Raw genomic sequence first — 18,594 nt, 5'->3', positions numbered from 1 at the left:
GAAACATTCTGGCTACTTACAGCAAGTCCCTGGCCACCTTGATGAATAACCGCCTCCTCTCGGACTCTGACAGTAAGAATGATTTCCTGAAGCACTTGCAGTACACTCTTCCTGAAGTCTTGCACTGAACTTAGTCAGTAACACACAGAAGTCCGTTCTCTTCACAGTGTTCACTTTAGTCCAAATAATGTTCCATTAAATTTTAGTGTTGCACATTAACTTTTCCCAAGTTTTTTTTATTTTCCAAAGCCAAAACAAAGAAGGTTAGTTACGTTAAATTTTGTTTCCACTGAGTCTTTTCTCTCATTTCGAAAACCTTAACACAACACACCGTTTTTTTCACTGCACAACACTCAAAATTCCCGTGTGGTTTAGTGGAGAAGTTCTTGCTGTTTATTCACTGTCAGAGTCCGAGAGTATCACTGGCAGGCGACCAAGGGGTGCATCGGTGGGTCGTGGTGATGGCGTACCGACTACAGAAGACTCTGAAGATAGCCGCAAACTCACATCGAGCGGTGACTCCACTGTAGCTGATGTGCTGGGCTGTGGCTCGGAGCATGAGGGCCTGTCTTGGGGAGGCAATGGAGTGGAACCAGGGCTTGGCACAGTGGGGGGTCACGGGCCTGAAAAAACTGTCAATCGTTGACTGACGCAAGGACCGACGATTCTGGCGATTGATGATGCGCTGCCGGAAAGCACGCACTTCCTCCACGAGTCCCAAGGGCCCCATCTCCCTGTCGCAGTCCGGGTGTTCCAGGTAGTCTAGGACGAACTCTAGATGTTCCCGGAGTGCGCTCAGCTTGGGGATGGCTGGAGTAGTGTCCTGCTGAGAGGAGTCCGCATCATCATCGCCTTCGTCGTCGGAATCTTCAAGTTCGGGACTGACACCAGCAACCGAAGACGCGATCTTGATATCAGACAACGTCTGATACCCAGGATCGCCCTCGTCGTCGTCCAACCACTCACGAACATCGTCCACATCAACATCGTCGCCGTGAGTACGTAGCCGTGCATGGAAGTCATCCACGTCAAACCCTAGGAAATCGTACTCCACATCTGTTCCGAGAAGCAGACGAGACCAACCATTTTCAAGAGTTTTCACAGGGACTTCCTTCCATGCACTAGCCCAGTTGTACAGCGCAGACTTGATGTTGTAGCGGCGAAGGTTTTCCAAAGTCCGCTTGCCTCGAGTGTCACGTCCTTCCCTGCGCTCGTCCTCGTCCTCGAGAACAACCATCACCTCGTCCAGGAACTTCCGACGGTACAGGCGCTTTGTTGCCACGATCACTCCTTGGTCCATGGGTTGAATGAGAGCAGTCATATTAGGTGGCAGAAACATGCACCTAATACGGCCATTCTCAGCAACCAAGTCCTTGTCGCACGGGTGGGCAGGTGCATTGTCGAGGAGAAGGAGAGCCTTTACCTGGTCGCGAGGAATTCCCAGTGTCTTCGTCTGGTACTGGATGACCTCCTTGACGAAGTGACGGTGAAACCAGTCTTTGAAAATCACAGCTGTGAACCATGCTTTCAAAGAATGGTACCATACGACAGGAAGGACATCCATCACCCCACGAAGGCACCGAGGCTGCTTTGCACGGCCAACAATAACGGGCTTAAGCCGGTGCATGCCGTTAGCACTGGCACAACACAAAGCAGATATCCGTTCCTTAGAAAGCTTGCGGCCAGGTACACGCTTCTCCGTCTCATCGGCTAGAGTGTTCATTGGCACCGAGCGATAGAATAGGCCAGTTTCGTCAGCGTTATAGACTTGACCGAGAGTGAGGCCCTCCCTGTCGATCAAGCCTTTCACCTTGTGCTGAAACTCGTCCACTCCATCCTCGTTAGCGTCCAATGCTTCGCCATGTGCTTTACGGTTAGTAAGGCCATGTCGCAACTTGAACGCGAAGAGCCAACCCTCGGATGACTTGAAGTCTAGGGCGTCGTGAAGCCTTGCAAACTTCTCAGCAGCAGCCTTCAGCTCCGTTCCACGTACCATCACACCAGCTGCACGTTGCTGTCAATACCAAATCAACGTGGAGCGGTCGATTTCTGCATACTTGGGGGTAAACATAACCATCCTCTCCACGTTGTGTTTGCTTCTCGACGAGAAGTCAGCCGTGTACTGCATGAGCTTGTCTCGGGAACGCTTGATATCGAACAAAGTCGACCGGGCCAGGTTGAACTCGCAGAGAATGCGTGAAGAAGACCAACCCGCATCAACTTTCTCCAATATCTCCCGTTTCTTCTCCAGAGTCAACACCACTCTCTTCCTTTTCTCAGGAGGCGGGGCCATCATCACACACACTAAGAGGAGGGCAGAGAGCAGCAGGAGGCCTTGCAGCAAGTACGGCACCACCACAAAAGCGAGCACGTGGGCAGCCATGGCGAAGAGCGTAGGTCCAGTCGCGGTGAGAGACAGGCGGGAAGTGGGGAGGATGCAGCGGCGCTTTATTGGACGTCGGAGGAATGACGAACCAAAACAATGCTCTCACGCGGCGCGCGCGGCAAGTTCAAATTACGGACGGCAAATAATCGATTTTTTTTATAATTTTTTTGGATTTTCGGACCATTTTGGGAATGTTTGATCCCAGGACGATAAGGTTCGGTTAGTGGGGATGTTCGGTTATTGGGCGTCCGGATATTAGAGTGATTACTGTACTCTCCTGAAAAACACCACATCACTAACATACCCATCATCCTGGGTGATGATTTCAATATCAAGGTGTCGGCCTGGCATGTCAACAACCCTGACGCAGACAGACGGTTGGTACTGCAATCCCAAACAGATAATCTTTTCATCCTCAACGATCTCCATCAACATACTCATATCCCACACCAAGCCCTCTTCCTCCCATCATCCCCAGACATCACCTTTTGCTCCCCAAACCTTGCCCCCACAACATCCTGGAGAGTGGTCAGAACCCTTGGTTTTGACCACCTCCCAGTCATCATCACTACCAAAACCAGAATCACCCCAGCTGGCCACAGACACACATACACTAATTATAACAGAGCCAACTGGAAGGCCTTCACAACTGAAACAGAATAACACTTTGAAACATTAAACAGTATGCCCATCACAAACATCAACACTGCCGTGCACATTTTCATTACAGGTATTCAAAATACTGACAAAGACACATCCCTAGAAGCAACAGAAAGAGACACAATCCCAACTTCACACCAGAAATTCAAGGCCTCATCATTCAACTCAACATTCTACAACACTCCCCAATACCCCATAAACAAGACACCATTCAATAAATACATGAACTCAATACTCAAGTAAACAATAAATTATCAGAGCAGCAGACATTAAATTGGAATAATTATCCCCAAACACTCCTTCACAAAACAAACATCAGCAAACTCTACAAAACACTAAACAGCATGATACTTTCCAACAGCAACACTACACAATTGCACACTGCCATCATAACAACAGACACCATACCCCCAAACAGACAACAAGCAGACACTCTCATCAATCATTTTTCACACGTCATATCATCTAAACCCCCATTACAATGACCGACATGTCATCCTCCGCAAGAGACAGTTCCTTACAGACCCAGACTTCGCACCCATCACATACAACCAGACGAAGGAAATCATTAGCAGCCGTGAGCACTCATCTGTCTGTGGCCCAGACAACATAAGCAACATACGGCACATCTTGGACCAAAAGGCATACAAGCACTCGCCAATTTATCAAACTACAGCTACTCACACAACATAATACCCAACATGTGGAAGCATAGTACCATCATCACTATCCCCAAACCCAACAAAGATTCCACGTTACCATCCTCACACTGCTCCATCACACACCTTTGCATCCCTTCCAAAGTCACTGAATGACTGGTATTACAATTAGTAACACCTCACATCCTCCTAGCCCCATCACAACATGGTTTTAGGCTGCTATACTCCACAAACACTCTTCTTACAGACCTTACACAAAGAGTTTTTGATGGCATTAGTTCAGCTAGGCCACCACACAAAACACTTTAAGTCACAGTATACATTAGCAAAGCTTTGATGCCATCCCCTGCCACAACCTCACAAAGTATTAAACACAGACATGCACAATAACACAAAAAGATGGCTGGCAAACTATTTAGCAGGCAGATGTGCAAATGCAACATTTGCCGGTCAGTCATCGAACATCAGAAACTTCACAAACAGGGTCCCTCAGGGATCTGTTTTGTCCCCCACACTCTTTATCCAATACATCCATGACATACCCACACCCCTCACACCACAGATACACATAGCATCCTATGCAGATGGCATAACACGTACATGTACACACCGAAACACAAATACAGCCACACATCCTCCAACCCTACCTCAACACACAACACGAATGGTCCACCACAGACAGATTCACAATAGCCTCTGCCAAATCTAGAGTGACCTTTCTCACAAACTGGACAGCAGAACATAGCCACATTCCACACCTCACCATAAACAACACTCCCCTACCACACACACACACACACACACACACACACACACACACACACACACACACACACACACACACACACACAGGGAAGATACAATTTTGGGAAAGCAAATACAGGATTGAGAAACTTTTTTGAAATTGCGGATTGGAGAAAATTCAGAGAAACAAGAGAGATACAGAGGAAGTGGGATATCTTTCTAGACCTCTATAATTTGGGTGTGGAAAAATTTGTACCAAGAGTAAGAGGGAAAGAAAACAGGAAAAAGGAGTGGTTTAATAGAAGGTGTATGATAGCAAAAAAAGAGAGAGATAAGGCGTGGAACAATTGGAGAAAGAGAGGTAACGACAGAACAAAGGAAGACTATAAAAGAACAAGAAATGAATACACAAGAATACGTAGAGAAGAAGAAAGGAATTTTGAAAAAGGTATAATTGACAAATGCAAGGATGATCCCAAACTGTTTTATAGATTTGTTAATGGCAAACTGAAACAAAAGGAAGGAATCACCAAACTGAAAGTAGAAGGAGAGGTCTTTAAGGATGCGGCAATGCAAGCAGAAATAATGAACAAACGTTTCCAGTCAGTTTTCACTAAAGAAATGGAGCTTGTGGAAGGGGAGGGAGTGATTAGAAATGTTCCAGTGATGAAAGATATAAAAGTGGAGGTACAGGAAGTGTATAAATTACTGGAAACTCAAGATGTAAGGAAAGCCCCAGGACCTGATGGAATTTCTAATTGGGTACTGAAGGAATGCAGAGAACAACTGGCGGATAAAATTCACAGCTTAATTGTATGCTCACTGGAAGAGGGGAAAGTGCCAAAAGAATGGAAGAGGGCAAATGTGGTACCAATTTACAAGGGAGGAAACAGGGAAGAACCCCTGAATTATAGACCAGTGTCTCTAACCAGCATGGTCGCAAAATTGTGTGAGAGAAATCCTGAAAGACAGATGGATAAAATATCTGGAAGAGATGAATATTTTGGCTGAATGTCAGTTTGGATTCAGAAGTGGAAGGTCATGTGTTCCTAACTTGTTGAGCTTTTACTCAAGAGCGATTGATGTGGTACAGGAGAGAGATGGTTGGGTGGATTGTGTGTACTTAGACTTAGAGAAGGCCTTTGACAAGGTACCTCATAAGAGACTAATGTGGAAACTAGAATATATAGGAGGACTAAAGGGGAAACTTCTGGAATGGATGAGAGACTTTTTGAGAGACAGACAAATGAGGACAGTAATAAAGGAAAAGATGTCTGGATGGAGGGAAGTAACAAGTGGAGTCCCTCAAGGCTCAGTGTTGGCGCCAGTAATGTTCCTGATTTACGTAAATGATATGGTAGATGGAGTGAACAGTTATGCAAGTCTGTTTGCTGATGATGTAAAGATCTTGAGGAAGACAGAGGTTGAGGAGGATTGTAAAATACTGCAGGAGGATTTGGATAGGATACACAATTGGAGCTGGACGTGGGAAATGAAATTTAATGTAAAGAAATGTAAAATATTGGAAATGGGTAAAAGTACCAGGAGACCATCACTGAATTATTTTTTGGGTAATGAATTAATCACAAAAAGGAGAGAAGAGAAAGATTTGGGAGTGCTGGTCCAAGATAGTTTGTCACCAGAAAAGCACATTAACAAGATAGTTGGAGAGACTTATAAACCCTTGACTAACATAAGAGTAGCATTTCATTATATGGATGAGGAAATGATGAAAAAATTGATAGTGGCCATGATCCGCCCCAGGTTAGAATATGCAGCGGTAGTGTGGTCCCCACACAAAAAGAAAGATATAAACAAGATTGAGAGAATACAAAGAACAGCAACCAAGATGGTCCCCAGTCTGACAGACCTGTCATACAGAGAGAGGCTGGAAAAACTGGATTTGCCTTCGTTAGAGGAAAGGAGAAAGAGGGGAGACATGATTGCGGTGTTCAGGACCATGGTGGGAGTAGATAAAATTGACAAAGAAGATCTGTTTGTATGGGATAAGAGAGCAACAAGAGGACACGGAATGAAATTGAAAAAGTCAAGCTGCTTGAAGAATATCAAGAAATATAGCTTTCCTTACAGAAGTATAGACTTATGGAATAGCCTGGACAAAGAGATCGTCCAGTCTAAAAACTTAAACGAGTTTAAAGTTAAATTCGACTTATTGAGAAACAGCGACGGAAACCCACGAGCATGGTACATTCCGTGTATATCACAATTAGGTATATTAGGTAAATACTTAAATATTTGGAACGACTTAGACAAAGAGGTGGTGCATGAGAAAAACATTCATGTGTGTAAAGGTAGACTTGATAAATGTAGATATGGAGACAGGACAACACGAGCATTGCTCAATTCCTGTATACTACAAATAGGTAAATACAAATAGGTAAATACACACACACACACACACACACACACACACACACACACACACACACACACACACACACATTAAATCCTTGGTGTAACATACAGTACATCAATGTCACTTAAATAGTGCAACACAAACATTGAAAATAAATTAACACCAAGACTCAGCACCCTAAGGTCACTTGCCCGTACAACATTCAGACACAACAAAGAAACCACTACCACAGTATACAAACAATATATACGTTCATTGATGAGCTATGCAAGCCCTGCTTGGGCTTCTAACCTCACCGAAACACATTATAGCATCCTACAGACCATACAGTATAAAGCCTTAAAATTAATCACAGGCTGCACAGCTATTACACCTACAGACCACCAACACCAAGAAATCAAAGTCCTCAAAGTCAATGATCATTTAGACATAAGAGAGACACAAATTCTTACTGCAGCCTTCACAAACCCATGCCATCCACTACACTACATGGCAGCACATCCACACACACACCAAGGAACGTCAAAATGACACTCAGCACACGATATCATACACAAGTACCATCATCTCTCCCCACTCGCCCGCCTCAAACCAGCTTCCAGAAGCATATCCATGCTCATATCACTTGCCACTCCATTCATTCACTCAAAGACATCACACAGCTGCATGCATGGCCGCCTGATATCCACCCTTCTGAATCCTACCTCCCTTGTGAGGACAGGGTCCACCTGGCCAGGCTGAGATGTGGGTATCATCCAACCCTCTTGAGCTGTCAGAAGAGGCTGGATGACTGTCGCTGATGCATGTCCAGGATTCAACAAAGCACCCCATACTATTAAGCTCATTATGGAAGACTGCATTGTACCCAATCGCCTATGCCAGCAACACAACATACATTCCGTGAGAGCTCTGTAAGAAAGCCAGGTCTCTGCTTTGGCCTTCCTAAGGGACTTGGCTGTTCAGCCAGACTGCCTAAGGAACAACTACTGCTACTACTACTATTACTACTACTACTACTACTGCTACTACTACTACTATTACTACAACTACTACTGCTATTACTACTACTACTACTACTACTACCACCACTACTACTACCACTACTACTACTGCTGCTGCCGCCGCCCCTCCTCCTCCTCCTCCTCCTCCTTCTCCTGCTGCTGCTGCCGCCGCCGCCGCCCCTCCTGCTGCTGCTGCTGCCGCTGCCGCCGCCCCTCCTGCTGCTGCTGCTGCCACTGCCGCTGCTGCATTAACTCAGCTGATGAGTCACATGTCCTCATAATGTTGAGCCGGAGTTTCCCCAGTTTTGTCAGTCATAGCCAGGATTGTGTCTGCAGCATCATTAGCTGCAACTTGAGGTGGTCCAGGTGCCTCCCATTCCTTCTCTTCATCTTCCTACTTTGCTGATGTCTTGTAGTTCTGCCACTATCTCCCAGCCACACAAGCATCCTCATCCAGCCATCCTTGCAGCTCCTTCTCAGCAAGGTAGAGTAGATTGTAGCACCAGTCTTGCAGGGCGGTACTCCCAAGGTGGATGGAAAGCTGATGACAGGGAGACCTGGAGCTTGCATTTCATCAGCCCTCGGGATTGTTTTTTGACCATCCCCCTTTGCCAAACTTTTTCAGTGTTTCAATTAGAGAGTAGGTCAGCATGCTCTACAGAACAAGTTCCTCTAACTGTCAACACCAAACTTCATGCATATTACACACTACATTTCGTATTCAAAATTTTTTTGAAAAAGGCATCTCAACACTGAGCCTTGGAGTCCCAGGGGGAGGGGAAGACCATTAAAACCCCCCACCATCCGCCCCTTTCCTGGTGTCAACCAAGTGAGATGCCTGGAACCACTGTCTGACTCTTTTCTTCATTTATGCAACATGCGTGGTCTTTCCTCTAACTTTCTGTCTGTAGAACACCACCTCTCCTCTAAACCTCACCTTCCCTTCCTCGCCCAGACTCAACTGTCTGGAGACAACTGAGTAGCAAACATATCTCTGTATCCTCATACTTTCTTTATACTCATTTCAAAGACCATGGTAGCTGTTGTGTACATGTATATGTACATAATAATATATCTTGCTCTCATGTTCATGAACTTAAAACAACACTCTGTCACTCTTCATGATGAGTACCCTATAGCAGTTCATACACTGCAAATGACCCTTTCTTTTGGCCAGTGATGTTTAGGGAGACTGTGTGTGTACTATTTAATGTTTGGTATGCTCAGGAGGGAGTAAAAAATTTTTAAGAGGGTCAGAGGGTGGACTTTGGGAAGATCTTGGGACATTTTCAGACCCATTTGTCCTTATAACAATTTGTTTCAGTGTGCTCATCTGCGCAGTTTCCATTTCCCTTGCTCCTCATTTCTTCACTGAAAACTGACCATATGTTCCAAACGAATTTAGCTATGATGACTAAGTGCCCAGAAAGCATTCCTTCTTGCAGTCAAGGTGCTACAGATGCAAGAAAAATATTTACTGTAGAGGAAAAAGTAAAAATATTGGATGAAGTAGTATGTGGTGTGGGAGTTTAATGCAAACGAGAGGAGAATTTCATTCGTACAATGAGTAAAATTAATCATCTGTGCTTTTGATGTAGATAGCCTCATAGTTAAAAAGTGATAAAGGCTCTAATATGTTAATGATGAGGAGCAGGAAATTCATGAATTTGCACATTTAGTGTGAAAAAGTATTTTTTGACTGACTTGTTACGAGCTGACGGACTGGGAGTTAGAAAAATTCAGCTCCTGCTGTATGTGAAAAGTTTACATGTTGACATAAGAAGTTAGGTAAGATAGTTATGTGAATTTATTTCTTGTAAGTTATGTTTTCAAATAAATTTATACTGCTTGGTTTACCATTTTATTATTCAGGGTTACTGCACTCATGTTTACCATTGACGGTGTGTGCAGTCACGTGTCAGAGTTTGGAGTTTGTAGACATGGATGCAATCCAGTGGCATTTCTTGGGGATCTTTATGTATACAGGTATAATTTAGGAAACCATCAGGTTTCCAGAACGTAAACCCCTATTAGACATGTAAATATATGTCACAGTGTAGCACAGACAAAGTTTAGCACGAGGTTCCGCACATATAGGTATTCTAATATATAAGGTTCTCCAGTATACTGTACTGATGAAAACAGTGGGCATTCACATGCATGAAAAGTTATGGGTAAGTACTGTGTATTCAGACTACCCATCCACTGATTCTAAGTGCTTACAGAGAAAGTGAAAAATACAATAATGATCAGGTATCTGCCTATAAAGTGCAGCAAATTTAAGCATGTGGCACGTGAAAAGTACTAGGTCAGCTGTTCCAAGAGATGCCTGATAGACAGACGTATTTGGTAGCTGGGTTTGAATGGCCCTGATCTAACCTGAAATGACATGATTAGGTAGAAATGGATATGAGGAACTTCATTGTTTCAAAAGTGGCACTGACGAACCTGACAATGTAAATTGACACTTAAGGACCCGATTGAATCTGAAGTGGTACTGATGGACCAGATTGTATCTGAAGTGATGCTGATGGACCTGATTGGATCTTAAAGGTCCTGCATTGCCCTTAGAGGAGGTATAATTGATCTGACTGAGTCAAACTAGTTGTGAAGGACCTGAATAAGCATTGAGTATTGAGTATTCTGCATGGCCTTGAACCAACTTTAATAGAATAAGTGACATGAATAGATTTTAAATGGATCCTAATGATCCTGAAGTAACCTTTATTGACTAAAATTGACTAGAGTGGACTGAACTGACTAAAAGGGACTTTGATTGCTCTGACCAGATCTGTTGGCTGTTTGACATTTCATAATGGCATTACCAGGTGACAGTTGTGCTGGCATAATGTAGGTAAGTGATGAATGAACCCACTTGGTATATTTCAGATTTGTTATTGGCATGAAAATAATTTCTTTAAAAATTGCCCTATTTGATTGTCAACCCTGTGGTATTGCAGGAACAAGCCAATGGCAGTGGGTGGTCCAGGAATGCTGAGCACCAGCAACTATGCCGCCCGGAGATACGGTGTTCGTGCCGCCATGCCAGGGTTTATTGGAAAGAAGCTGTGCCCAGAGCTTGTCATTGTGCCACCACATTTTGACAAATACAGGGCAGTGAGTCGCCAGGTGCAAGAAGTGTTTGCCGAGTATGACCCAAACTTTTCTGCCATGTCCTTGGATGAAGCATACCTAGACATTACTGACTATCTCCACAACAGCATTCAGGCTCTCCAACATGAATCAGAAGGTTGGTGTTTGTTGTATAATTTTGTGTTCATCATCATCGTTGTCATCGTCAGTCATCATCATTAATCATATCTGATGCTTTGTTCCCTTCCTCAGGCAAGGATAAATATTCAGAATACCTTCAAAGTCTGCTTTATCCATACATGTTTTTCTTACATTTTCAGTCTCTCCCCTTTACATTTTTCTCAATACTGTATTGATCCATTCTCATTTTTCTTATTAGGTTAGTTGTCTTTTTTTCCAACGTTATATCCAGTTTCGCATTTATAGCCTTAGACACCATGATTCACAGACTTACATAGACACCTTGTTTGTATGCATTCTTTGAAAATATCCCTACCTTTTCATAGTACAGATATTTCTGTTTGGCCTTTCAACATCTCACATAATTGACACATTTCCATACCAAAGTTTAGATGCCTATATACCATTACATATGTCATCTGTTTTCCACATGTCCTCGTATGTTATGAAAAATGTTGGTGTTTTGTGGATCAGATATTGGTAATAAGACATATATTGAGAAAGCATGTGAGAAAGAATGTGAAGTATTTACGGTATTTGTGGACCTGCAGAAAGTTTAAATTAAAATGAATAGTGAATAATTATTGAAGGGATGCCATTGTCTCGGTACTAGTTGATAGCTGCCTGTAAACTAAAGCTGGTGGACTTGTAATGAATTTCTTTTCATTGGAGGTCAACAGTAAAGTGAATGAAACACTGAATAATCATTTGGTGGTCTAATACTGCTTAGTGTTTGTCGAAGTCAAAGCAAATGGTCTGTAGAATAACTGTGACAGGTCTCTTTCCTCTGGAGAACTTAGACATCATTCCCGACATTTTGAACAAGAAGCTTGTGAATAGTGGTTGTAACCTCAAGTTTATCTTCACAAGAGTTGAAATTTACATTAAAATTACTGCCTTAAAGATGTCCCTAGAAGTGCGCATTTCCTTTCTAGAACAAGACAATTACATCAGTATTGGTGTAACAAAATGCCAGGCCCCTGACAGATTCTAGGTTACTCAGTGTCATTACTGCCTTGGGTTTTGGTCACGCATCTGCCACTGGTACCAGAAAGAGTGATTAACCTATGTGTGTTTTTTATGCTGGAGGCCATAAATCTAAGGATTGTAATAATGAAGACTCTCCCAAATGTGTAAATTGCTCTGCGATTAGTTCTCCAATAAAAGATCAGTCAGTTGTCCATTTTGCTTGTAGTAGACATTGCCCAATTATGATTTTCCAGAGGAAAAAGATTACCAGTAATTGAAAAAAACAACTTTGCTCAAGCAGCTGGTAACATCCCCCCCCCACACAGCCAGTTAAAAGTTGAGCTTCTAAACATTCATTCCATTCTTAACAAGATGGATTGCATTTATGAAATGTACCATGACATTTGTGTCTGACTAAAATTAAGTTTTACAAATCTGGCATTATTATTGCTTGCAGTGCTTTACCCAAGACACATTCTGTAATAAGTTTTCCAAAGCCTGCTCCTGACCGTCTGGATGGAGTTGTACACCTCGTTTACTCCACTGAACTTATGAATGTTTCTCACACAAAGTATGACTTTGTTCCTGTTTTGTTTGAATTCATGGCAGCAAACCATTGGAATTGCAACTGTTCATTGGTAAGACCACTGAACTACTGACTAAGATTCATGGAACAGTTTGGTAAGTTGTGTGAAGCATTTTCTCATAAACCTGGGGAACTGCATGTTTGTGGTGATTTTGGTCATTGGATGGACAACCCACTGTTGAAATCTTTTTTTCTGTATTCCTTGGATCGATTGATCGAGAATTATTTACCCAGGTAATGTGTCTCACTCAAATTACAATTGATCACAGGGCATGTCCATGATTTGAATTTGGCCCCCCTGGCTGCAGCCACATATTAGATGACTCTGATACAGTTAACTCTTCAGCCTTTGCTTATGCTTTGATCATTTTTGGTTTTGAAATCCCTAATTTCTTTTAATAGGAAGGTTATTAGGTTCGGAAATTTTCAGAGCACAGACCACCATTTGATCTGTCCTGAAGTAGATCTTCTTTTAAACTGTTTTCGATCTTTCATCTGATGATTCTGAAGTCAGTCTTTGATCATCATTGTTGTGAAGTTGTCATAGTGCACTATAATTACATGTGGTTTGATTCAACTATTAATTCTCTCAATAGACAGCATAAGCATGCAGAATGTAAATGGTACTTGCAACAAACCAACTGACTTTCTTTATATTGTGTGGCTGTTGAGGAGCTATGTCCACTCTGTAAGAGCCGAAAAGGCAAGATATTATCAAGTAAAGCTAATTTATGTGACAGTATAAAAAAACTGACTGCACCTGTGAATAACTTGCTAGGTTAGAAGAAAATTGTGAAACCAGCTTCTGTGTTTGTTACTTGACTGGCTTCCAGTTTTGTTTCATTCATCACAACTAAGATGTCTGATAAGAAATGAATTACAGGTAGATAATGCTCCCATCAGTTATGAATTCTCAGTTGAGTCCAGTCATGTTCCGCGGCAGGTCATTTGCTTTCATCATTTCATCCACTGGACATGAATAAAGTTAAAGGCCATATCAGTGACCTAATTAAAATATTTTGTCCACTGGATCTGCATAATTCATATCTTCTGGCAGTTGCTGTTCTTCCGTGCATTTTATCTGTATCACTCAACAGACATGTTCCACTGTTGATTTTGCTTTAAGTTGCCTTTGCATGCAGTTCTTTTTTTCTTATTTTTGATCTATCTATCCATAGCCAGATGCCATAATTCTGTAAGGGGTGTTTTATGGGGAGGGGCACTAACCCTCTGCCAACCCACTTGTTAACACTAGGGAACATGATATGTGTTAGTTATATGGTTACCACCCACCTTTGTAACTGGCTTACAGGAAACCATTAGGCTTGTCAATAAATTTGAAGCTGTCTGAAAAGGAAAGGAGAGTAATAAAATGTGATAGGAAAGATGGGAGAATAGGAAGAGAAGGAGGGCAGACACAGATAAAAGAATGATAAAAGTGAAGGAAGAAGTAGGCAGCATTACACCAGGTGAGTGGATGATGGTCACCACCACATCCCACTAACTTGATGAATGTATGGTATCACAGATATTTTGTAAAATTGTGTGTAGATTGTACTGTAATGTTAAATTTTGTATTTTTAATGGGCACAATATTCAACAGACCTAGATATGGGGAGTATGGCCAGTGCTGTGGTGGCAGAGATGAGGGAGAAAATCTACACAAAGACTCAGCTGACAGCCAGTGCAGGTTTGTTGACATGTGTAAAGTGTGAGGTAAATTTTTAACCCATAAATGGCAGCCATCATTGAATGACGCTTTACCGTAGCATGGCCAGTGGCATCAAATTAACACTATCTGTAAAAACTGCGAACACTCATGGAAAAGGACAAAGGAGATGCTGACACTGACCTACTCTACCTTCCAAACCATTCAGGCGGTCAGTACATCTCGCAAATCAGCCATGAGTGGACGTCTGTCTCTTGCTTCCCTCAAGACCAGCACCACCTCACACTGCCAACCTCTGTGGTCACACCAGGGCCTCACAAGCCCAGAAATCAGGGCTGAACTCTTCAAGGATGGGGAGAGTGATGACGACTTCAGTGAATGTGATGAAGACTGAGCAAGCAGCATTGATGACCCCTCTGGCAATGAAACAGACGAGTGGTACCAGAGTCTAACTGCAGAGGACAATGATGATGATGACTCCGAGGATGAGGCCATTGCTTCACCTCCCTCTTGTTGCAAGATTGACAAAATTGTGTGTAAAGAACTATTTCTTAAGTACTGTATATGTTAGTGGTAATGTAGTAAGTATTACTAAGGAAGTACACTATAGTAGTGTAAGATTAACTAAGAAAGTTTGTGTTAGTGTAAGAAAGAATAAGAAAGTTGAGAAAAGACAGAAAGTGAGTTTCTCAGACAGTGACTGCTTATCAAAGTTTGCTTTTGACCTGGGAAGAGATGGGAGAGAGACAAGCACCCCTCACTCTCGCAGCCCACTCTACAATGCACAACCCACAACCCTACAAGCATAAAAGGTAAGTTGTTTTTTTCCATTACACGTTTTATATGTGTACCAAACGAAACAACAATCTTACAAAAACACGGGCATTTAATTTCTCCCATAATTAATTAATAGCACGGTAATACCACTCAATTGCATGAGAGAAACTGTGGGAAATGGGTGCACTTTGGTATTGGATTTCCAGATAAAACTCGTGTGTGATGCTTATGTCGGTCACTGATTGGCTTCCTCGACCCGACCCAACCCACGTGATCCCTGTACCCTCTGCCACAGCCTGCTGCCTACCTCGCTGCCTCAGTGTTGTGCGAACGGTTGCTGCGATGAGAAGTTTATTTGTTTATTTCCTTACTCCTCGTTTCCCCTCAGAACTGAGCACGTGGTTCCAAACTGACTTTATTATGCCTAAGCACCCTGAAAGTGCTATGAACACAAGAAAAACATTTATTCTAAATGAAAATGTAAATTGTTGGACAATATTGGAACTTAAATGCAAACGATTAGACAGATAAAATGAGTCGGGATGTTTACGATGTGGATAGTTTTCTTTGTTGGAAAAAAAAGTTAATGATGAAGGAGCAGTAAAATTCGTGTATTCGTCTATAGTGCTACGAGAGAGAGAGAGAGATAGAGAAGGCTTTGTTCTCGATCTTTGTTATGAACTGACTGTCTTTGGTTGAGAAAATTTGGATCTTATGATACGTGAAGACACTACGTGTTGACATAAAGAGTTAGGTAAGATAATTATGTGAGCCGAGTTCTTGTGAATTATATTGTCATACAAATTATACTCTTTGGCTGATTTATTTATTTTTCATGATTACTGCATTCGTGTGTACAGTCACTACTCGTTATACATTGATCTGCTATACGATAATTCGGTACAACAATAACAGAAAAGTTCCACCCCAAAATTCGATTTACAATGAATTTCCTGCTATAACGATATTACCCTTGGAAAATTTCATACAAAGCGCCAGGCACACACAAGGTGACTGTCACTTCTCTTAGGCAAGATGGTGGCCCCAGTGTGCAGAGCATTGTTTTGGTTCAGTTGCGGCCCCGCCACTCCTTCAAGGCCCTGTCTTTTCCACTCGTTCACATGTGCCTCCCTGCTATCGTCACCTCTCAGCCAAGCATCATACTATGGTAGGCCTATACATCGTGTAGCACCAGGCCAGTGTTACGCAAGTGTGATTGTTGTGTTGTTGCAACTATCTACTGTACATGAGTAACGCTGGCTGTATTGGTGTGATTGTGTTTGTTTTGGTCTTGGAGACAACTTGGACTGACATAGAAAGTGATTAAGGTGGATTGTCATTTTTGTTTCAGTCTTGGGTAGGTGGCTTTGGGAAGCTGAGTTGACGTAACCCCCCTTTTATAATGTATTTCAATCTCCCGATTTATGATAAACTCGTTATACGTTAAGGTATGACCTGACGTAACCCCATCTTATAATGAGTAGTGACTGTATTGAGAAGTGTGATACGCAGTCACTCCATTCTGACGACTTCTTTATATCTTTTTTTCTCTTTATTGTTGATGACTAATGGCTTTCAAAAAGTTTCACACTGCATTTTTTCTCTTCTTCTTTTTTTTTATGAGCACTGAAAATGATTCGTGACAAAATATGCTTGATGCAGGGTGGCCATAATTATCCCGCTGTGTGCCGGTGGTTTTTAGCCCTATGGGTCACCCCAGTGCTGGCCATTTTTCGACCTCTCTCTCTCTCTCTCTCTCTTTTGGCTAAATTGATAGATTTTGATGTGGAGACAATGAATTTCGCCATTAAAATGCTCACTGACGCTCGGAAATGAGTTTTATTGAGTCGTGCACACTCATGTACAGGTATAGCCGCTCTCTCATGCTCATCATGTATGTGAGAGTAAGCTGTTTTCTATGTAAGGTATACTCAGGTATTTATGCTGGGAAGGTATAGCAATGTTCAGTACACTTTTCTGATTACCTATTATGTCAGCATCTATCACAATTTGCATGTCTTTCTCACTGCGAATGCATTAGTTTACACTTGAAGATAGGTACAACCTGACTTCATTACATACAGTCCTGGCATTTACAAGAAGGTATTTACAACTTGGCTTCACTATATAGTCCTTACACTTACGAGAAAATACTTACAACTTACACATACATGAAAATATTTACAGATTGCCTTCATTATGTACAGCACTGGGTGCGGCACACAGTCAGAGTGGGGCAGAGCGAGCGTGAGATGGGGAGCTTTTTTATGGGGAGTATTATGGGTCAAAACTAATCATTTAGGTTAGGTCAGAATGCAGCAGCTATGCACTGATGCGTCCAGTCGGTGAGATTGTATGTAAACACACTGTCTTTAGTGCCTTAAAGCAGATGTATTTGTAATATTCTATGTTAAATATATTTTTAATGAAAAATACGAGGCTCCTAGAACCTAACCCTCCATTTTACATGTAAATATATGTCACGTTTTAGTGCGAAGTTGATTTTGCATGAGGTTCTGCATAACCTAGCTTGTGTTGTATGAAGACTTAATACAGTACATTATTAAGTAAAAAATTTGTGTAATACGTAATGTTAATATGTGCCATATTGTATTATGAATGAATGAAAAGTGATCCATTCAGAAAAATTTCAGTTTAAACATGAAATTAAGTGTCTTAGGGGTCCCACCCAAAAATCCATGAAATCTGATAATCCGAATGATTCTCGGTTCACTGCCATTCGAATTAATGGACTTTTACTGTATATATATGTATATATACAGGTAACTGTATATACAATATATTGTTATGTAGCTGACAGTGAGATACGACACGGCTCACCTGACCATCCACTGGTGCCTGTTCGAAACCCGTATCTCCCTCCTCCATTCGCAACCTCAGAATGCATTTGGAAAAGAGACTGAATGAGTGGACCATGTTATGGCACACGTCTGCGATGTCGTCAGGTGTTGAGGGTCCAGGACTTCGGAGGTTCAGATTCATTCGAATTCTGAACAGCTTTGTAGAGGAAGCTGGTGAGGAGGGAGTGAACAGAACTACCTTGGACTGTGAAGGGGGAAGGTGACGAGGGCTGGTCTGTGGTCGGCGGAGCCGGGTTGTGGTTGTACACCTGTATATATCTGTATTTGTGAGGGATGTTATCTGCAGACTCATATAGCAGAACTATGTGTATTTCTGTGTTATTATCATTAGGGTGTTCATTATTTGGTGTGTAATGTGGTTCATACTCTATTGTGGTACATTGTTTTGGTGAATGTAAATACAAGTTTTAGGGAATGCAGAATTTTAGACTCTCTACCTTACTCCACAGTATGCAAATCCATTCAAGAAGACTGTTTCTAACATACATGGTGATACATGAGAATCATGAGTGATAGAAGAATTATGATACAGGGTAACCTCAGAGAAAGGAAACAAAAGGATTACAGACCATTTATGACACGAAATACCAACTCTTGTGGGTTCTGTCACG

General features: G+C 42.2%; 1 protein-coding gene across 1 annotated transcript in view; it reads left to right on the top strand.

The window, feature by feature from the left end:
- The window catches only part of LOC145412392 (DNA polymerase kappa-like), an 80,856-nt gene that overhangs the window by 51,577 nt on the left and 10,685 nt on the right, over positions 1–18,594 (top strand). Inside the window, exons 4-5 of the mRNA XM_080282281.1 lie at positions 10,788–11,077; positions 14,259–14,345. Of these exons, the coding sequence (XP_080138407.1) occupies positions 10,788–11,077; positions 14,259–14,345 (377 nt within the window). The remainder of the gene's footprint in view (positions 1–10,787; positions 11,078–14,258; positions 14,346–18,594) is intronic.

The sequence above is a fragment of the Coenobita brevimanus genome, chromosome 93 (genome assembly GCF_032717465.1).
Source record: "Coenobita brevimanus isolate Jiangsu-jjx chromosome 93, ASM3271746v2, whole genome shotgun sequence".
NCBI classification, from domain to species: Eukaryota; Metazoa; Arthropoda; class Malacostraca; order Decapoda; family Coenobitidae; genus Coenobita; species Coenobita brevimanus.
Note: the sequence above shows the minus strand (reverse complement) of the source record. Positions and strands in the feature narration are given on the sequence as shown.